Here is a 23070-nt window from a genome sequence, read left to right as displayed (position 1 = left end):
TCATGCACTATGTGAAAATAATGAGGCACTATGGGGTAATGCATAATTATAAGCTCGCACCGCGGAATAACCTCACACTCTATGTAAAATAATCATGCACTACGAGAAAACAATGAGATGTTGCGAGGTAACAAGCTCGCACTATGGGGAAATAAGTCCGTACTCTTTGTAAAATGATCATGCACTATAAGAAAATAATCATGCATTGTGGGGTAAGCCCGCACACTTTGTAAAATAATCATGCACTACGAGAAAATAATCACGCATTGTGAGGATAATGCAGGATTATAAGCCCGCACTACAAAAAAAATAACCTATACTTGATGTAAAATATCCATGCATCGTAGGGTAATAGGAGTTTAAGCCCGCATTACAAAAAAAACCTCACATTCCATATAAAATAATCATGCACTGCGAGGAAATAGCCATACAATACAGGGTAATGCAAGGTTAAGCTTACACTGCAAGATTAATATTTTTTTATTATATATTTCAGAATTTACTAGTAAATAAAAATTAAAATCTCAACTATAGATGAGATAACTAATATTTAAAACAAAAGATAGATGAGAGGTTATTTCACTCTAGCTAAGATGATTCGTATTTATAAAAAGAGATAGAAGAGAGAATAAATCTCAGCTGTGGCTGAGGTAATAAGTAATTAAGTGTTGTCTAATCTAGTAAAAAAATAATAATTATGAGTAATTATAAAATTATTTTTTAAAAGTTTATAAAATAAGATGAAAGAAAATAATAAATTACTATACTAGAATAAGATAAATTTTTATTTAATTACTATACTAGAATAAGGAGGTCTATTTTAAAATAAAACTATTCCTATTCTAAAAGTGAACGGGCTAAAGTACATTCAAGATTTTGGTGCACAACGATTAATGAGGCATATGGCTCAAGAAAAAAATCACCTAAAAGAGAGCGGGAGATCTGTCCGATTCTCATCGGAGCGATTCCTAGAAGCCAAAATTCAAGGAGACCCACCAAGAAAGAGGGGCTGTCAAGAACCGAGGTGGATAATAGATCGCTGGCCAACTCAATCACCAACGAGACGATCATTGCGTCGGAGTCTACGCTGCACTGACCTGCTAAAACAAGAAAAATAATAAAATAAAAGGAAATTAAAAGGGGGAAAATAGGTACTTCTGCGAAAGAAGTGCACATTTTCAGAAATAAGTGTGCACTACCGCAAAATAAGTGTCAACATTGAGAAGGCCGTGCATTCTAAAGATTACCCATCCCCAAAGGGATGCAGGTCCATTAGAAGAGAAAGAAGACGTATTTTGCAATAGCAATATGTTCCACCAATAAGAAAATAAAGTGAAATTACATGAAAATACATCAGCCTCGTATGCAAGATGAGGGAAGAAACTAATTCTCAATTACCCTACGAGATGGCGCTAATAACACAAAAAAATAAAAATAAAATACTAGTATTCCCACCCTGACAGGAAAACATTGAAAGGACGTGAACTAATTACTATCAGATAAAATAAGTGATACAATAACAAAAAAAAAAAATGAAAATCTCATCTTGCCCATCATATCCTAAGTGGTTGATTTCCCAGTCTGGTTTGATCCACCTTCAGTTTCATCTTCTGTTGCAATCTCATGCTAGCAGCATCCTCAAATGGATTTGACCCACTGAAATTTTGTTTAGATTTCTTTATTTTCTTCCTCCTTCCCCGATCATATTCCTTATCCCTGAGATACAAAATCTAGACAAGTAAGCAAGATGAAAGATTAATGAATGACAACGTACAATGGATGGCTTCATCTCTCATAGGTTAACCAAGCAGCAGAGATAATCATTAACATCTGGAAGATATGATTTGCAAGATAATTTCACTTTACAATCAATAAGAAAACGTGGAACAAAACCAATGTTACTTGCAAACTAGGGTTACTTTGTCTTTACAATGCATCATTTAAGCATTATGAGTACATTTTTGTACATACTTGAAGCGCGACTCATATGTTTATATAAGTAACGCAATATATTCTTTTTTCATAAGCTGTGCACACTTTTGTTTGTCCACTAATATAAGCAGTGCATACTTATCTAAGATATGACTGTAGCAAAGTAGACCTTGCATAAGAGCACCCTGAATTCTGATTGATATTTGTGAATGTTATTATAAAGCAAAATTAACTTACAAATTATTCTCTCCAAAGGAAAGAGGGATGATTTCAAATTAAAGATTTTAAGTTCATAGACTCGTAAAAGTAGCATAGTGTGCTGATGTCTTCATTACCAAATACCTTAGATATATAGAAGATCAAACTACTAGTGAAAGTCCTCTTGAAAATTGTTCTGAAGAAAATTGTTTGCACCCAAATCATAGTATCATACCATAGTCTTGGTACAAGTGAAAATTGTTCTGAAGAAAATCTCATAGTATAGCTGCTAAAACTTTGTTAAATAATATGTACTTATGACCAACCTTTGTAGTTTTGACAAGGAAATGGTTTACTAATAAACTTGGCAAGCTAAGAACAACTAACTTTCATGATATTTAAAAGCAACGATATACCAGGGTACATCGTGTATTTGTTCATTATGGTGAATCTTGGTTGTGAGAAAATGAAATAAGCTAGTAAGTCAACATTTATGATTACCGACTAACACTTTATGTAACAAAAGCATCAAGCAAGTCAAAACTGTTAAAACACTGGATATTAAGATGTATTAGAAAATTGAAACAAATTAAGGATAGCAATCTGACATATAACTAATATAGAAAAAAGAATAGCAATCTGACATATGTACAATCTTCTTTCTGGGAGATTGATTACAAATTAAGAATTAAAACATTGTGCCTTTTGTTCCGCATTAACTAGCATTTTTCTCCTTGTCGAATTAGATTCTTGGGTTCATGTCCAAACTCAATTCCTACAACATATTAAATATGTGTATAATTTGTTCTAATAATCATTTACCCTTAGAACAACTTTTAGTAAGATAAACAAATAAAATGATTGATAGAGGGAGGCTACACAACCATCTCCACTCTTCTATCATGACGATTTCCTTCAGCAGGAAAAAGGTCATACTGTCAGAATTCCATAAAAAATGCTCTCCTGTTGTAAACATCTTTTTATCCATAGATATGAATGTGCACCATACTAGGTCACATTAGGGTCTAACACTTAAATCATAGACTTGATTTATAAATATGAAAGAAATTGGAAGCATAACTCGTGTTGGAAATGGCTAATCAACAAAGTGAAAAGAATCCTTAATCAGTAAACATAACACAGCCACCAAGCAGCACAGATTATATGTTAATATTGCAGTATAATTGCTATCAATCTTGAATTTCATAACAAAAGGGAAGTTGAAGTTCGGAAAATTTACCATTCATCTAGCACATAACCAATTTTGTTGTTCCTCAAACTTCCTATCCCAGGTAGCTCCATCTCTGGTAACCCTATGTCATCCCATTGTGCAACTGCATGCAGAAAAGTTGCCCGTTCATATGACACATTTGTGAGAAGTAGAAATACTATGAATCATAGTAAGAAGAGCACACACAGATGCACGCACGCATGCAAGTGGGTCATGCATTCACATGCATACAGACAAAAAGAACTTCGGATCAAAAGAAAGATCATTAATGTGAATAATTACCAGTGACTTCTCTTAAGCCTCTAGTAAGAAAACTCATAAATTCTTCATGACGTCGACCTTTCCCATTTGCATCTGTTTCTCTTGAGTTGCATTGTTTGGCTGCAGAGTACAAGCCCCTTTGAAGTTGCTCTGATGTAGCAAGTTCTGCACAAAATTTTCTATTCCTTTCATCAGTGGTAGTAACATAATCTCCACTATAATGTTTTTCATTGTTGACTTTATGCTGAATATTGTTGTCATTTGAACTAGATCGAGATCTTTTTCTTTGACGACATTTTGATTCCCTGCTTAGTAATCCAACAGCCTCAGATGTTGATGTTTGCTGATCAATTACCCTGTGGTCATCTAAAAGTTCACCTTTTTCAATGTCCTTATAAATCAGACACTGTTTTCTGGTCCTCTTGAGTTTCTTATTCCTATGCAGTCTTAATGAAGTAAGAAATAGCTGCTTGCGACCATAATAGATGCTCTTCAGAAAACATTTTGCAAGTTTCTTTGGCTTCAGATCCATCTTGTAAGATGAATTTGTGATGCCTAATTCTGCAGGAACTTCCTCCCGGCAGTGCAGGTTGTCCAAGCACCTTTTATGATATATAATCTATGCATATAAAAATGATAAAAGCTCAGTTTTGTTCAGTCAAAAGCAACTTCAGATGCTAAAGATTTCAAAAAACTACCTTGACATCTGTTGGAGAATGTGCATCATTCCCTATGAATCCATTCTTAGGATCTGATTGGCTTAAAGCTGCTGCTGCTGCTGCTTCATTTCCCACTTCCTCCTTGCTGCATACCTCATTATTAGGAACAATCCCACTAGCATCTGTTTCACCCTTGAAGGCAAAAGATAAAACAAGTCAACAACAAAGGACAAGGCAGAAAATGCACATTAAGTAGCAACTAATCCAGATAAAGAAATGCTCGGAACCAAGGAAGTTACTTCATGAATAGTAATTTCTGCAACAACCCTTTTGGCATATATCTCAGAAGTGAGTCCAGAGAAGGCAGGATTCTGTTGCTGGGAAGTAAATTTGTATGATTTCACCACTGCTTCTGAATCATCAGAAAGATGACATCCTCCAACACCTGACCTGATTCTTTCCCTGGTAAAAGAGGCATCTTTTCCAGGAGGTGTGATGGCAATATAATTGTATTTCGGTTGAGTTTTCTGTGACGATTCCTCAGTTGATTTCTGGTGAGTGGTGCTTGTTGGACTTGGATCACCAATCTCCCTAGGATCTTTCAAAAATGATAAATTCATTGAATCTTTCAATGTTTCTGGCTGTGATTTTGTAGGCAATGCATTACAATTTGGTTGGATATTAGAAGCTTCATCACTGTCATCTTGGGAATGTGGGCCTTCAACCAGCTTAATTTTGCAATCATTCCATGAACATGAGTTTAATTCTTTTAAAGGCTGATTCAATGAAGTGTTACAAACAAGAGTTGTGTTGCCACTGACAGTAACTTTGGTCTTTATCTTGCCAGAAGTAAATATTGAACCATTTAGTTTTCTTTCCAGAGAACCATTCTGAATTGCACTATTCGAACCCAAGAGTGGTTGAGAGACCATTTTATTTCCAGAGGCATTAGCAGCTACATTATCTTTGTGAACTGCATTAACTGAGCTCTTGACTGTAGGAGTTCTATCTCGTACATAAAATAACATATAGGCTTTCTGTTCCAATACAGTTTTCTCAGAGACTTGGGATACCTGCAATTGAAACATTCAGAAGAATCAACATAACCATACATTTTATGCAAAGGGAAATCCCAGAAATTATTTGCAATTTCAGCAAACATCCATGATAAATTGATACAGCTTTCATCTTTCATATACTTTTGGTTTGTCCGTAGCCTATATAGTCCTAAATTCTACACATCCAACTCAATTACTGAATGAAAAAACAGTGCATTGTTTGCTTTCTTTTCTCAGGCTTTTCTTTATTGAAGGCATTTGATATGCTAGAGAATTTAATAAAACTATTACCTAATGAACAATGTTCCATTGATGGAGACCATATGGCTAAAATGTGTGCCTAGAGAGATACTGCAATACTGAGGTAACACTATAACCTTGTCCATACATGCCATTATGTCAAGAGTAGAGTTCAGAAAACATGCATCACTAGCTAGTTAACTAATGAACTTGTCTATAATATTTTATGAGCTGAAGACTACATTAATAAAATGACAGAAGTTGGACAAGATAAACCTTGTTATCATCAAGGGAGTGCCACCTGCCACTGGAAGTACGGACAAAACAATGGTAATGACCTGAGTGGGTATTCCAGCCTGCGTGAACTATGACACCGTAAAGAGTATATTTTAAAGCTGCTATCTGCAAATATGATGAAGCATTAGATAGCTCTACAAAAGAAAGCAACAAGTGTTTTCATTATGAGACCGCAGTTAAGGAAAAAATATCCTCTCAGGACTATTAACTCACATGGGAATCACTAACAAATGGTTTCAAATCTAATTTTGGTTCAAACTCCACTTTTCTATCAATCTTTTGACCGGGGATGTAAGGACTAAATCTCTTAAGATGAATCGTCAGGACATATGGAGCCTTATGGATAGTAAGCTGTTTTCGGGCCCTGACTTTCTTTTTGCAGTGTTGGCATTCGTACTGCCTTGCCCCACCATCTAGTTCCTCCTCCTCAGTGAAATGTTTAAGTGCTTTCTGCAAAGAATCAGCCTTCACAATTTCCAAACTCAAGTCTAAGAAGGGATCAAATTTATTAGAGCCATAGGAACACTGCATGCATTTGACCTGCAACATGTACATGACTTAGCAATGAAGCTACCAAGGAGGCAGTTGCCTGCTTGCCTTCTGAAAGAATATATAAAACTTCAAGTATAAGATACCTGACTTCTGAGATGGCCACCAAATATCTTATGAACTAGACTTTTTTCATAAGCACTAGGAGACTCTATGGGAACTCCAGAAGGTAAACAACATTTGTGCATGGACTCAAGCAACTGAACCATATATTCATGCGCATCTTCCTGTTCAAATTTAGCAAAATTGCGAGATATGCCTGATCACTGGTTAAGGATTGTAGCTTTAACTATATTAGATAGGTCATCGGCAAGTTGATATGTAGAACACTGAACATACTATGTGGATTGCAACATTCCAACATTTTAAGAAAACAAATATACCCAGATAGATGCTCTTTAATGAAACTGCAACATAAGTTAGGATACACCGCAAGTTCTTAACAAGATGAAACGGTGACAATATCTTCCCAGTCGACTGTAGAGCTACCATAACATGATTCTGAAGAGCACACATTGCACAAAATCCAGAAGTATGACCTTCAAAAACCAATGTGGAAATCAAATCAGTAAAATTTGAAAAATACAAGAAATAAAGGATAATCTGCATGCGGGAACAAGTACGAAACAAGATATTTTCATTTTTCAAAGTGATGCACTCAGTCAAAGAATCTGATGCCAGAAAGATTAGACAAAATAGATCAGATTGATGATCATATTTTGCAACAGAATGTAGTTTCTAGTTTCTACTCAAATAAGGAGGTTGCTAGAGATGTTTACGGAAGATAGTTCAAGAACGAACCAGTTATTTGCTCTCAGCATGTCCAGAATATGCAGGTAAAGTTGATACAATGGGAAAACGTATCATGCAAAAGAGAAATGGAATAAGCAGCAAACATGTGAGCGAGAAGCATTAGATGTAAAAACTGCCAATGAAGAAGCAGGGGTATCATAAGAATTTAGAAGACATTTGTTGAATGTCAAATGATAACTCAATACGACCAAAATAATATGCCATCAAGAAACAAAGAAGTATAGATAACACATATCTATAAAAACAGAACAAAAAACTAGCTAACTAGGCAGCTTGGTGAACAAGAAACAAGTACAATTTAAAATGTTCCATCAAAGACAGAATATGGTGATATACAAGCTAAGGAGGAAGTAGGACACAATGATGGCGAGTTTCTAACTTGCACCATGATGATGGAGGAAAAAGTTGTTGTATTTACACTAAATTGTATCAAATATAAACAAAAATGAGACAGATATGTTGATTAGATTAACAATATGATTGCAGACCTAATACAAGGAAACCATTTGTTGTCTCATTAAATAGTTATTTTCTTTTAAAGACTCATGGCATAGATGGGTAGCCAAGAATATATACAAATTAAGATCCCTAGGATGGGAAGGAGAAGAAAGAGTGAAACTGAATTTGGATGAGGGCAGTTGTCAAATTGTCAGGAATCTCTTGGAAAAAGCGTCACCACGTGAAGACCACCTATTACTTTTAGAGTCTGACAGTCCACAATGGAATTAGCTTTACATTTCTTGGAAGTATAATTTCATATGTCCTCTTCAGCATAGATCCCGAAGGTTGTGTCAACTATCTAAAGCATATCTCTCAGCTTCCTGACGTGCAATTGCCAAGGAATTTCCAGATCATATTTCACCATTTGTGCCATGTTCCACCCCGAAATAACATGTAATCATTTGATTCATTTCTTTAACAATTATTATTTATTTAGAAAATTATGGTCATACAGCTTATAGATACTAATTCAATTCATTTGTTTGCATCATCTCCATTGCTCCTAAAGATTTACCTACTATGGAACTGAACTGAAATGTTTATTTTTCAACCAGAATTTGTTTCAATGCCATTTCACACTTATTACGTAGATAATGGCAATTATGGCACGCAAATCTTCCAATTCATATCTCAAAGCCACCAAAACATACTACAATTCTTTCATGACTTTCCAAGTAACCTCATATTAATTTTCTATACTTGAGTCATGACATAATTGGTTAACTTAAACTAGTATGACTCAGTAGTATCCAGAAGAACTTGAATTCGTGGATATCACAAACAAATAAATAATATCTAACCTCATATGGAATATCTCTTATCAATTTCGATAGAGATGCATCTCAATGAGCACTAACATTATTATTTTGTGTATACTACAGAACAAGCAAGACTTACACGAAGATTTATGCTTCCCACTTTGCAAATAAGCAGCAAATGGCTCAGTGTACGTCAAGCATTGGAGAACCGAGTTAAGAAAACAAGTATTTCCAAGATTCGCCAAACCAGCACCCTGTGAGCCACCAACAATACCCAATTAGCTCAGACATAAAAAGCTCAAACCTTGTTAATATATAGAAACATATAAGTAAAAGAAAGACTAATCATACATCTGGTGCACCACTTAAGATCGTAATATTTTTCAAAGCAATCAAAGGTTCTAACGAAAAATCTTTAGAAATTCAAATGCAAACTGAAATTACAACGTTAAATACAAAAGAACAATGCAGAAAGTTATTGTACTACAACGAATCAAGAACCCCTACTCACGATTCTCCGAAAGGTGATCCGAAAGCTGAGCTCTGGATCCAAACTATGCTCGTAAAAGTCCCTCCCCTCCGAAATCCTATCCGACGGAGCCTTCAACGCCGATCCGGCACTCGCATCCGGAGTCCTCCGCGGATCCGAGCTGGGAATTAGTTTTTCGAGGCAAAACACTCCGCCGCCGCCTCTGGACATGGCAGAGGAGGGCTTCCTTGCCGTGTGGAACTCGATCCTTCTCGAATACAGCGAGTCCGCCTGCAGAGGAGCGGCGGCGCAGCTGCCGTCCGATGAGGTCCCCGCCATGGTTGGACGGATCGGAGTTGGATTAGGGTTTCAAATGTGGAATTTTAGCCCGGGATTAGGGAAGGGGATGGATTTGGATCCTTGTTCGACTTCGTCGTCTTGAATTGTTCAGGAGGCGAGAATGGAAGGGGTATATAAACCCTACACCCTGTGGAATTGGGTTACGCGGGGTTGGATGGACGGTCATGATGGCGTTGTATGGTGATCATGGCCGTTGAGTTCTCATTGAGCGCGACGGGGGTTTTGTTCGGTTATTGCTTTGTCCTTACTCGGAGAATGTTTCAGATAACACCCTACATTTAACAACATTTATGGTTTACAGTTTGAAAAATAATAAAAAATAGACGGGGTCCAAAATGAAAATTTGCCTTCAGCCAATTAAAGTGATTCCCTCCAACCATTCACAAAACATGGCAATGGACAACTGAAGCCCAAGAGCAGTCCCAAAAGGAAGCAAAATATATATATTTTTCTTAAATCTATATTCATTTTGTGATTAGTTAGATTTTATTAACGAAATGACAATTTTAAAATAGCTTAATAATTTTGGCCGTGATTATAGTATTTTGAATAATTTAATGGCAATTATGAGGTATTTGTTCTTGGTTAATTAATTAATATTAGGTTATTAAAAAATTTGATATCACTAATAGTTTTTGACCAAACTACCTGTTCTAATTTATTTTTACCGAAATAGATTACCCCTCAAACTTATTACCAAATAGGGTCTAATTTATTCTAGCCCTTATAAAAATGCTGAACTAATCATCGTTTTATCTCTAAGCAAAAACGCTAATTAGTTTAGCGTTTTTAACTTGTCCTAAAACGCTGATTTGTTTAACATTTTATGTATATAAATTCATCTAATTTAATCTTTCAGCAGTTAAGAAAAAAAATTACCTAATGATAAAAATGCTGAATTGATTAGTGTTTTTAAAAATGCTGATTAGTTTAGCATTTTTATTAGGGCTATAGTAAATTAGACCTCATTTGGTAAATAAATTTGAGAGTAGTCCATTTCGGTAAAAAAATTAAAAAAATAGGTCTATTTTGGTCACAACCAATTCTAGTTTTTGACCAAACTAGCCCTCCCAAATATTTATTTTACTGTGTTTAAGGACATTTTAAAATTTAAATACAAGACTAGATCAGTAATTTACATAAAAATAATTTAAATTCTCTAAAATAATTGTAAGTAATTTTATACAAGTTGATTTAAGTAGCTAACTCGATCGAAAACTTCTATAAAAAATTATTCTTAAAATTATCAATGTTTTAGAAAATTTAAATTTTTTTATATGAAGCGTTAATTTATATTTAAAAGTCACCGACCGAGTAAACAGTTTTCAAACACAATTAGTCTCGTAATTAAATTTTGAAATAAATTAGATGTATAAAAAAATTAGACACATTTGAACAACAATTATTTGCAAAATTGTTGGATTTGAGAGGGAGAAAAGTTACACTCAAAACATGACTTTGAACAACACAAAAGTAGGTGCAACCAAACATCTTTACCACCTCAGCCTATCATATGCTGTAAGTATGATAAGAAACCCACTGATAAATATGCCACTCTAAATCTCTGACTATAGAAAGAAAGATGGAAAAACCTTAACAATATTGTAGAATTTGTTGTGCAAAATAATGGATTATGGGCGATTGAAAGTCGCAAAATACGAATTACAGAGTCAAATTTTCAGAATTACAATCTCTATTTTGTCTGAAGAAAAAAGAGTGCCAATCTGGCAATGCTTTTATCGAATATGTGCCACAGTTTTGTAGCAGGAAACATGAAAGGTATTATAACCAAGTAGCATTTGGCAATCATGAGTATTCCGGCATGGCCTTTCTTAGGAATGTGATAGGCTGAGACTCCGCCGGCGCAATCTCATCAAATGGGATATAATTCTTCTCATTATCATACACATGGCATAAGGTCATTATGGTCTTCATTAGACGCCAATTCCAATTAGCCTCATTGAGATACTGTTAGCAAGAAAAGAAAATTAGGTGTGAGAGTCCTCTACATTTGACTTCGAGATGAAAATAGAAAAATGATATCATTACAAATTTACAATGATGAACAAATAAACCCATGGATAAAAGGAGTTAGATATTAGAAGCACCTTGCCCCAATTTTGCTGGAGTGACTGATGGGCTGCTCTGAGATTGTAGCTTGGTATCCTTGGAGAAACATGGTGAGGGATGTGGACATTTATGTCATGGCAAAGGATCTCTATCCTGTCAAGGTACAGTCCATCAGAAACAGCAAATGCAGAATACAGATATTAACATGAGAAGAAGAGCATAAAAGAGACAAACTCAAACCCTGTTTGGATGGAGAGAATATGTGAAAAGAGAAGAGAATAAGAGGACAGAAATATTTTCTCTTATTTTGGATGGTTTTAGGAGAGAATAGAAGAGTAACTGCCATTTTTGTTTCATCTCCAAAAGTGGAGAGAAAGGGAGAGAAAGTAAAAGAAAAACCAAAATTTCTCTTCCTTTCTCTTTTTTTCTCTCATATATCTAAACAAGAGGAGAGAAAATTAGTTTTCTCTTCTCCTCTTTTCTCTCCTACTCTCCAGCCAAACATAGAATGAACAGCTTGTTGTTGTTATGCTTTCGCTTTAGAACTCCAGTCATTTAATTCATAAAATGAATTACTTAAGAGACTCTAAGTTAAACAAAGGCAAACCATCAAATTCCAGGAGTAAAAGTTTATAAATACCAACTTTGGACAGTTATTTCACCTCCACTTTTGTGATATCAGACGAATCATTGGAAGACTTCACCATTCCTGACATGTATCTCGTATGTTACATTTATACAATGACAGATTCCTTTGGGACAATGGTAGGACACTAAGAGCATATAATCAAAGTTCAGATTCCATTAAGTTTGGCATATCTCACAAAATATATCTTTTCTACCCAGTCTTTATGACAGGACAGGGAAAGATCTTTTAACCTTGATCTGGACAAGTATAATGCTACATCTCCTTTGCATTTACTAATAACTCCAGCTTCTTTTGCATTAAGTGATATTTTGTCTTATTTCTTGTAATTCTCAAACTATAAGAGCATTTCCAAATCAGCACAAACAAGAAATTCTTTGTTCATTACCATGTATGAATATAAAAACTCCATATATTTGGATGCGTCATCTTCTTTCTCACTTTTATCCCACCACTCAAGATCTTCTTCACTTTATCTTCACCATTCAGGATGATAAGTGCATTATGTTGTCTTCAATATATGAACCATTGTATAAATTCAATTCATTAAACCCCCCGTTTGCTTTCGGAATATCTTTTTTGGATTTTTGAAATACAACTCATTATTTCAGAATAATAACTAAATATTAGAATAGCCATATTCCGGAATATAAATATTATTTATCAAAATTACATCTTATACTACACACTAACCTAATTACCAATTTACTTTTGATTTGACTACAAGTTCTCTCAAATATCTTCTTATATTTTATCACTTCTCTCTCGTTTTACTTAAACATCTTATTATAATTTATCACTCATCTCTCCTCTATCTCACACATCTTAATTATAATTCATCACTCCTCTCTCCTCTCTCTTATCATATTTTTTTTTTACACTAAACAAGTAAAATTCAAATAAAACAGGATAAATGTCAATTAATTAATATTTCATGAAAATAAGATATAATAAAAATATAATTATAATTATCTTATTATTTAAATATTTTTATATGTAATAATAATATTAAAAATCAATAAACCAATTTTTTATCAAATTAAATATATCTTCATATATAAAATAATACATTTACTATTTTAACTATGTATTAATCTAATCAAAGCTTTCTTTCTTTAAATAATAAAATAAGAAATTTGGGGAAAAAATATGGAAGTATATATATTTTAATATTATTAATAATATCATGTTTTAAGCTAAAATAAAAAATATTTTTTTCATATAAATTTTATTATTTTTTACTATGAATTATAATAATATTTGGAAAAATATTTGTATAGCACTCTTAGATTGCATACTTGGCATTGGACACCTACATATTTCATAACTAGTTGGTATTGCATACCTACACTAACATTGCAACTTTATTGGCATTGCACACCTACCTTGGGATTTTACAGACTTAGTTGCCAATAATTACATATCTAGCACCATTGCATTGCATACCTATATTTAGTTGTACTTCATCAATCCCATTAATCTACATTTTATCAAATCGAAGGGTATTTCAGTAATTTCTACTTCTTTACCTTCGCTTTGTATCACAATTTATACCTTAATTTCAGAATAGAAGTGAATATAAAAATATTTCTCCCTACAATAAATCTCTCATTTTGGTTATAACATATAAGAATTGCTATTCCTATTTGAACCTTATTCCACATGTGAACGAAACCTAAAGCTTGCTTTTGAATACCAGAGATGATGAAATCCTCAGAGAACAAAAATAATCGAAGACATGCAAGCTTTTTAACTCTCTCTTATACAGGGTTGTCTTAAATCATTAAAGCTCTCTCTCTCTCTCTCTCTCTCTCTCTCTCATGCTTACTATTTTACTAGTAACCTGTCATTTTAGTTCATTCATTTTAAGTCCACATTAGGAACAAGCTGAATAATTAAATAACATATATAATTATATGTACTATCTATACCATTATTGGTTCATCTGTTCTTTTCATTAGGTTTGCGAGTTCCAATCTGACTCTCAATATCATTTTTGATAAACTGTGGATTCAAATGGAGCCAAACGAGTTGAGCTCAAGCCAGCTTGGTTTTAGACTTTTAAGTACAAGTTGAGCTCAAGCTGAACTTGAGCTTGCCTTCCAGAAATTTCGAGCCAAGCTGAGCTGATCTCAACTCGCTTGAGCTCGACTCATTCATATCCGTACTCTTATATATAGTCAATATGCCAATATAGCTACACTATGTAAAATAGAAGAATTGACTACCATATATATGATAAAAAGTTTACTAATAGAGCTTACCAGGATAAATTGGTAGTGATGGCAACATCAAAAAACCTTGGAAACTAGAGTCTAGTCTAGAAACTAGATGCCAATAAGGTGAAAGACAAGAGCTTGGTAATTCCCATGCATATTTTGATTACACCAAGAACACATTCTTGTGGAGGACAGGACTAGGCAATAGTTTTATTAGCAGGACAGAAGAAAACTATCTTTTCAGATGACACACAAATTATAGTATTTACCTCCCAACTCTGATCAGATGGGAAGCAAAATGTAGCTGAACTATCTTATAACAATCTAAATTGTTAAGCAAAGCATACCAACGAGGATAGTTGCAGTGGACGGTGCCACCAAGTTGAGCCTGAGCAGCATTCCAGTCTTCTGATCTTTTGAAAGGTATGTGTGGAGCAGTATGATGCACCATGGTAAAGGTACTCATCTAGAAAATAAGAATCAACTGACAATAAATACTTAAATGATGCATGAGAAAAGCAGCAAAAGAAAACAACCTAACCAATAGTTGATAATATATATGCAAACGAAGTTTGGCAACAGAGAACCTTCATAAACAAGATTTTTCCAGAGCATGTATCTGACATATATGAACTCTTCACTTAAGAAAAAAGAAGAAAATGTGAAGTGGCAAATAGGTACCCAAAAATGATACACCATCCATGGCATGAACCAGAATTTGAACCATCCTAATAAACCTGTCTTCCAAATGATCAAGGGCCATCCAACAGCAATAAATGCATATACACAGGCCAAACTTATCTTCACCCTTGGAATTTCATTTGGTTTGAACTTTTTTAAATCAAAGTGCCACACCAACCTGACAGAGAACTTGACAGTGTTGGGAGAAATAAATTTAAATGGGATAAGCAATGCACATACAATATGTGAAAATGACAAGATGGCAACTATCACATTACCAGTGCCCTATGGACATCCAAGGCCTGAAAGGCCCATAACCTAAGATGATTGCCTTCCTTAGAACAGGAGTGGATTCAAACTCCTGTCTCCAAACAGGGTGCCAAGCGGTATCTTGGAATAACCTAAATTTCATAAAAAAAGTCAAAGGTGCAAGGGTAATAATTTGTGCCAGAAGAACAATGCCTAAAAATGTAAAACTATGCAGGATAGTCCATAATTCCACGTCAGCTAAATAGCTAATTGATAAATATTAAAATAGAACTTATATTGATCTCCTCTACCAACCCAAATATACGTCAATGCAATGTTAGAGAAAATACTGTCAGGTAGTGTCTTCACATGCCCTAAATTGTCTGAATATATCAACATGGTAAAATATTTGATAACTGTGTGACTGAACTCTACATCTCTTACATTGCAAGACCAATTTTCCTATATATAGCCAAAATCTCAAGAAAGACCTTCAGAACATGCTTTTAAAAGAAAAAAAAACATCCTAGTATGAAGTTAAGGATCAATCAAGGACAATCTAGTAGTCAATAGAGTTAGGAAGTCTAAGCTTCAATTAAAGTACATACTAGTGAACTTACTCTATGGGAAAAATAATTGCAAAATGGCGTCCTCTGAAAACGATTACACAATCTACAATCACATATTTCGAGAAAATCTGTCAAAAGAACCTAAGTGCACAAGACCAGAAAATATTCATATTTATATAGAACAAACACATGAGTTCTGAAATAATTCATGACAAGAGTTCAAGTTTTCTAGAGCGAACTTACTTAAGGAATAAAGAAAGGGGAAAAAAGATAATAGTATACATACATGTTTGTTTTAGCATGATGTCTGTCATGCTTAAACCGCCAAGGTTCGTAAGGATATATCAGCGGCAGAAAGGCTAGAGTTCCAACAATGTCTTCTATCAGTTTGTTCTTTGAAAATGATTTGTGAGCACAGTCATGGCCTATGACAAAGAACTTCAGAAAAACAATTCAATGAAGTTTCAGAAGAAGCTAACAGAATGACTAGATAAATCCAAACATCCTTCCTAAGACTTTGGCATCAGATTGATATTTTCACTTCAAATGAAAAAGGAAAATACATAAACAAAATTGGTTAGCTTACTCCTGTCACTGCTGTACCAGTCCATGCCCAAGCCAAAGGAAGAAGGTATGATGGGGCTTTTGAGATTGCAAATATTCCCAGTGCATAAGAACACACAGATATCAAAACTGACTTCCAAGCTTTCATATCATCAAGTTCAAACACCTTCAGAGAATTTTGGAAAAAAGGTTGCAACATTAAAAAATTGATGAAAAAGATGGAAAAAGTGATGAAATCGTCTCCATACCTTTTTAGGAAGGCTATCCATGATATCTTTGAGCGTTATATTATTAGGAAATGGCTCGCCAATTTGTGTGAACCCATACTTCTCACACATTTGCTTTCTTTCTTCCTCGTTATCTACCAATGGTGGTGTCACCGGAACTACAGCAGCTTGCACAGGTGCAGCAGATCTTCGATGTGGTAATGTCTGATTTGAGATACTTTCCTGTTGCAGGAAGCTTCTCTTCAAACATATGACTGTCCACAACCAGATGAGGACTAGTCAATTTATCTGAACTACTAATTATTAAAACAATGACTGCAGTAAAGTTCTTTCATCTATAAAATAAGAAGCTCATTGGGTTATATTCTAATGGCATGGCAAATTAGAGTCCATAAAGCTATAACCGGCTTCCAAACAATCTCCTATAAGTCCTATTGAGGTCTATCTTCATCTTTTTCTCACCCCACACCACCGCCCCCCACCCAATTTAACATCTACGACCAATTTGTAGTTGCAGCATCCCCATATTTTTCATGGTTAATAGCTCTAACTTCCTTCCAAAAACCAACTTTTCATCTCAATTTGTATATCACAGCTAACAAAACCCATCTCTCATTCATCCCCAAAAAGCCAACTTTTACATACCAGGAGCTAATCTGGGCCTTCCTTTCCATGACTTCCTTTGCGGCGGTGCCTGAATAAAAGTCAATCCAAAAAAAAAAGACCCAACTTTAATTCAAGAAATAGATAGTATCAGCTGTATGTTAACAATGTGGTTAAAATACCTCCAAATGGATGATGGAATTGGAGAGCCTACAAGCCATCCGGCTCGGGATACGCCAAGCGGAGGAGTCGTTATTATCCCACAGACACTACTAAGCCACAACTCCAGTATATATATGCTACTTATATGGTGGTGGCGGAGAAGGGCTTTTGTGGGAAGGCCGCCGTTGCACGATAGCCGTTGGTGATGGATAGACGAAGCCCCACGGAGACGGAGGCACGCAGCCTTAGTGGTTGCCAATTAGTCGCCTAAACAAAAGGGAAACAAAAACAGTGCTTGTATGGTCGTATGAAAATGATGCAGACACGTCATTGTCATGGTTTTTGACCAAATTAGCCCTCCTAAATATTTCTTTCACTTATCTAGTATAATTTAACATTTAAATACGACCCTAAGTGTGTTTAGAAACTATTTATCTGAATTAAAAAATAATTTATATAAAAATTTTTATTTAAAACTTTGTAATTTTTTCAGAGGATTTAGAATTTCTATATAAGTGATTGACTTAGGTAGCGACTTATATTTAAAAGTCGCTGACTGAGCCGGCAATTTTCAAATACACCTAGTTTAATATTTTAATTTTAAAATGTATTAGACCTATAAAAAAATAAGAGAAGATTTAAATAATAAAAAATGGGAAATTTGCACTAAAAGGCCTCTTAATTTTTTTTTTTAACAAAATAAGATTGTTATACATCTAGAGTAGAAAATAGACCTGTCACTTTTTTACTAGCTCAATCTTTCTATTATCAAAATTTACCTAATCAAATTTAATAAACAAAAGGTAGCTTATTTATGAGTTGTTGACCAAATAGATTTATTTACCAAAGTAGGTAACATAAAAATTTAAATACTAAAATAGGTTTATTTTATTATAGCTCTAAATAAAATGCTCAACAATTAACCATTTTACTTAAAACATTGATAAGATTAGTCTATTTTAAGTAAAATGTTAATTTTATCAACGTTTTTATTAAAAATAATTCATATCCCTTAACCTAGGAGATCTTTATTTATAAAAAAAACTTTTAAACTTTAAGCATTTTAGTTAGTAGTACAGAAAAATATATTTTGATAAATACATTTTCAAATAGAGCTAGTTTGGTAAAAACTCCTTATATCTACCCAAGTTTATACAAGTGAGAGGAGAGAGAGAAAAAGGCATTAGTTTGAATGAGTTCGACCCATTTTCCCTATAATTCATCTATTTAATTTTAACGTGGTATCTCTTTTATATCTTTTTTCTTGTTAACCTAGTATATCATATTAACTTACTACGTTAGTAGCATTTAATACGAGGTTAGAAAATGTACAACTTGTGATAGTGTCATGTTTGAATTATTGAGTTATATATATATATATATGTGTGACTTCTATTTTGAAATTCTTACGTTTGAAGTCAGCATTGCTATCTTTTAATAAGTATATACTGCTAACACATTATTATATACTACTAATTATAATATATTTTTGACGTACTAGTATGTAATGTTGACTTAGTGGTATGGATTTTGGACTTAGTTCTATCTATTGTTTGAGTGAAAATAGATCTTTGGATAGATTTCACTGAGTTTACATTGCATTTAATATGATACGAGATACTTGTTATCTGCTAATGCTATATGATGCTGACATTCCTTTTTAAAGTTCTTATTAGATATATACAATAAGACCACTGAGGAAATCTAGAATTAAAGAAATAAAACTTAGTTGAGCTGCTCTTTTGAGCATGTTGTGTATGTAAAAGAAAGTTGTACAAGTTGACCAATTTTTTTTTTCTTGCTGCTTAGAACTTATTCTGTTCCATTTTTGTCTTTGTAGTTGCATATGATTCTTGGAGATAGGAGCATTGTGAACAGTTTATTTAAGTTGTCTGTCTATGTTTGGTTTGTTGCATAAGCTCGTGTTCACTTGTGGAAGAGGAATAATTTTCTTCTAAAATAAGTCTTCTTATTCTGGAAGAATAACTATAACTTAGTTTATTCTGAAATACTAATTCATCGTTCTCTCACCTCTTATTCTATATAGCTTTTAAAACTTAATTGATTAATAATCTAAAATTACTATTTGTCCATAAATTAGATAACTACTACTACTTTAAGGTATTTCCATCGTTTGATATAGAATGTCACTAATTCCTAATACAAATATATTATTCTTTCTTACTTTAATATTAATTTTGTGTCACATCAAAAATAATTATTACTCATATATTAGTATTAAACTAAATAATAGAATAACTTATACTAGTATTAACTTTTTTTTTTTGGTATTAAAAATTATAATACTTATTCTAAAATTAATCTTATTCCATAAGTGAATGGTATAGTTTTAGCATGTGTTTGTCTAAGACTCGATACCTCTAGTTGTTGTTTGATTTAGTGGGTGATGTTGGCTTGCGCTATCTATAATTTATATTAAATATTTAATATAACTAAATTTTGTATTTTAATTCAACATGTGATGTTTAAGAGGTATTGCTGTGATAGAGTATCATTGCCCACCTCTAAATATACATGTCTATTACGTGATTTTCATATGACTTATTAGTCAATGTTTCTCCACAACATACAACATAAAATCTTAATATTTTAACTAATAACTCAAGTAAAAAGAAGCCTAAAATATCACAAATTATAATAAGTCTCAAGATACATATCTATGCATAAGTTATATAAATGCTCACGTATGGGCTACAATCTATCTAAATTATTTTATAAAAATAAAACAAATAAATAAATTAAAAGTAGTCCATGCCAGCTCCTCTACGAACTCGGATAATCTATTAATCTAAAAATATTTTTAGCAAAAGTTGTTAAGCATAAAGCTCAGTAGATATACACCTCTACAGTATAAAACAGTGCAAATAAGGATGTAATATATTATATATATGCTAAACATGATCACAATAATACATCCATGCAATATGCACATATCTATAACTCACATATATTAATAATAAAACACATGATATGCATCACCAAATTGTATAATAATATCTTCTACCCCTAACCCTAGTTGGGGAGGTATCGAGTACTATCGAGATGCATAAGTCACCCCCTTTATGATCGTGCATGTGTAAGTGACATGATATTATACCACACAATAAGCATAATGTATTACCTCATTATCATGTATTACGTACTATCACACATGATCATGCCCATGGGTATGCATAATAGTCATGATAAATATAATTATGCCAAATAAAAGTAAAGTTAACATGATCTACTTGCATTAATAACAATAAATAAGTACACACACATGCATAATATAAATGTGGTGATATCTTAAAGTAAACAATCTTATTCTTTACGTACTACTAAATTATAGGAGTTTCACTCGCTTGATATTGTTTCCAAATTAATCAATTCCAATCGTGCCACAAATCATCCTCGCACAGTACAGAGTCCACCTCAATAATAAGAGTAATAAAACATGAGTATAATATTCTTGCCACTAATTAATTAAATAATCTACCGACATCTGATATAGGTTTGGGTAGATTTATCCAAAAGTTCTTACATTTGTTAATCAGGTAGAGTTGGCATATTAACTATGACGGTCTGACGCACCATTGAGGGTTATTAATATAATTCTCTTCAGATTTACCGTTCCACTAATTATTGTCAACTTAAAAAAAATATAATAGATTATGCTCAATTAACTTACTTATTGTATATAAATGCACGTCTAATAGAATTACCAAATTCCAATTAGAGATAAATTAAAGTAATTAGTAGTGGTAATCCTATACCAATACCTCATTTATTATTATTAATTTATAGCAATTATTATGGCTAACTAATTTACCCTCGAAGGATGATTAATAATTAAGGCTTAAGTTTGATAATGATAACTAAATAAAATAACAACAAAGTAAATTAAAATAATTAGAAAATAGTTATTCTACCTGGGCTAGCTCAAAGCTCAACACCCCAACACATACTAAGATTGGGCTCAAAGCCCTAAAGTAATAAGGCTTAAAAGCCTCTTGGGTTGGCTGCCTATAGCCTCACCCAAATAATATGGGCTGAACCACAGTCCAACCGACCAAAAACTTGGGCTGGGCTGCTTACAGCCTAACCCACTACTTGGGTTGGGCTACACCTAACCTAAGCTCAAGCTAGGGCGCACCTAGCCTAACTCCACAACACCTCTCTCCTTCCTCACTGAAGGCAATACAACCAAGTGAAGCAGACCTGGTGAACTTGGAGGAAGGGAAGCAGACCGATGAAATACGGAGGGAACTTGGAGGAAGAATGAAACAGGAAGAATGAGGAAATCGACGGGGACCAAATCGTTGGTCGGCTAAGGTGGCGGTGATGAGAGACCTTTTTAATGGTCAACGACCATGGAGGTTGCCAAATACAACCACCAAGCCACGAGAGCCCCACTAGTCGATTGCTCAAGCTCCTATGAAAAGAGAGGAATGCGACTAACCCAAGAAAGAAGGAGCACATCGACTATGGTGGCGGAAAAAACATAGAGAAACCGGTGATGGGAGGCTATAAGTGTAGCCTCAACCAAGAGTCTAGAGTACCCATGAAGGGTACTCAGCTAGGGAGGACGACAAGGGGAAGCTCGCCGAATCAGCGTGGCATGAGGTCGTCGGCTGACCGATATTCTGACAGACTATAAGGAGGAAGGGAAAAGGGAAGAGGCTAAAAACATAACTAAACTTAATTAAACAGACAGAGAGGTAGAAGGCTCATTGATGGTTCGAACCACAGGATCGACGGGCTCCGGTAGTGCTCTGGCGTATCAGGAAGAAGAAGAGAATGGCGGTTGCGGGGTGAGGGAGAAAAGAAAAGAAAGAAAAGAAGAGGGAGGGGAAAAAAGACAGGCATGTGTGCTCGATTTTTTTTCAGGATGTTACAAAGATCATTTGGTGTATATAAGTAATATATACAATCTGGCTCATTACCCTAGGCTGAAGGGGTAAATGGGCACAACCGAGATAAGATTTAACTACGTTGTGATAAATACAAGTGTTGTAGTGATTAACATTATCAATCATACAACATGCGTATCAAAATTATTATACCCTAGGAATGCACCAATAATTCATGCATAATTATGAAGTAGTGAAATAAATATAATTATGCCGATCAATAAATAATATCTACACATGCATAATATGAATACTATGAAAATATAAAGTAAAATATCACTTCAATACTACACTACTCTTAGACTGTGGAGGTTTTACTTGTTGGACACATCTTTCTAGATAACTAGTTTCAACTGCAACATAGATTGGTGCTTGATCTACCTCGCTTGGTGTTGAATCTACCTTAGTAATGAAAGTAACAAACTTACAAGCAGCGCATGCAATTTTTTTTGGATGTCACAATGATATAGTATTATTGCTGTATTAGAAGAATGTATTATATATATATATAACAACAACGTCCCATATAGATGTCAGTATTATGATCAAATGGTACTGTTGCTATTTTAGAATAATGCATTCATTCATATATATAAAATATCAATGCTTACATAGAGGTCAGTATTACTTTGATAGAGTGCCACTTGTCATGGATTTAACCTTTTCGATTGGTTTACTAGTCCACGCGACACTCCATCTTCTTCGTAAGATGAAGTAAGCCTTGAAGTAAGAAAAAAATTACAGAAGTAAGAAAAAAATAGACTTTAATAAGTAAACTGTTTTTGTGAAGTTAGAGAAGACACTTTTTTTTGTGAAGTTCTGACTTCTATTTTAACTCGCT

The 23070-nt window shown here is 33.9% G+C and overlaps 2 protein-coding genes across 3 annotated transcripts; both read right to left on the bottom strand.

The window, feature by feature from the left end:
• Positions 1–1293: 1293 nt before the first annotated feature.
• On the bottom strand, positions 1294–9411 carry LOC140800275 (ubiquitin carboxyl-terminal hydrolase 23-like). Of its 2 annotated transcripts, none has more exons than XM_073154964.1 (11): positions 9009–9411; positions 8637–8751; positions 6854–6964; positions 6512–6684; positions 6090–6416; positions 5856–5981; positions 4581–5354; positions 4321–4473; positions 3644–4241; positions 3371–3464; positions 1294–1716 (listed from the first exon to the last, which is right to left on the bottom strand). In XM_073154964.1, the coding sequence occupies exons 1-11, from the start codon at positions 9303–9305 to the stop codon at positions 1554–1556; spliced, it is 2931 nt and encodes a 976-aa protein (XP_073011065.1). In that variant the 5' UTR covers positions 9306–9411; the 3' UTR covers positions 1294–1553. The 2 variants fall into 2 exon arrangements, with proteins under 2 accessions (XP_073011065.1, XP_073011066.1); XM_073154965.1 differs by having other exon boundaries at positions 9005–9141.
• A 1525-nt stretch (positions 9412–10936) lies between these two features.
• Positions 10937–17585, bottom strand: LOC140799517 (omega-6 fatty acid desaturase, chloroplastic). Its single transcript, XM_073153856.1, has 10 exons — positions 17337–17585; positions 17197–17245; positions 16573–16805; positions 16347–16490; positions 16047–16198; positions 15221–15343; positions 14943–15120; positions 14609–14727; positions 11435–11549; positions 10937–11294 (listed from the first exon to the last, which is right to left on the bottom strand). Exons 1-10 carry the CDS (start codon positions 17373–17375, stop codon positions 11133–11135), a joined length of 1314 nt encoding a protein of 437 aa, XP_073009957.1. The 5' UTR covers positions 17376–17585; the 3' UTR covers positions 10937–11132.
• Between the last annotated feature and the right edge of the window lie 5485 nt (positions 17586–23070).

Source organism: Typha latifolia, chromosome 13 (genome assembly GCF_019914945.1).
Source record: "Typha latifolia isolate L0001 chromosome 13, TyphaL0001v2, whole genome shotgun sequence".
Classification (NCBI taxonomy): Eukaryota; Viridiplantae; Streptophyta; class Magnoliopsida; order Poales; family Typhaceae; genus Typha; species Typha latifolia.
The sequence above is the reverse complement of the archived record's forward strand: the minus strand, read 5'-3'. Positions and strand labels throughout refer to the sequence as shown.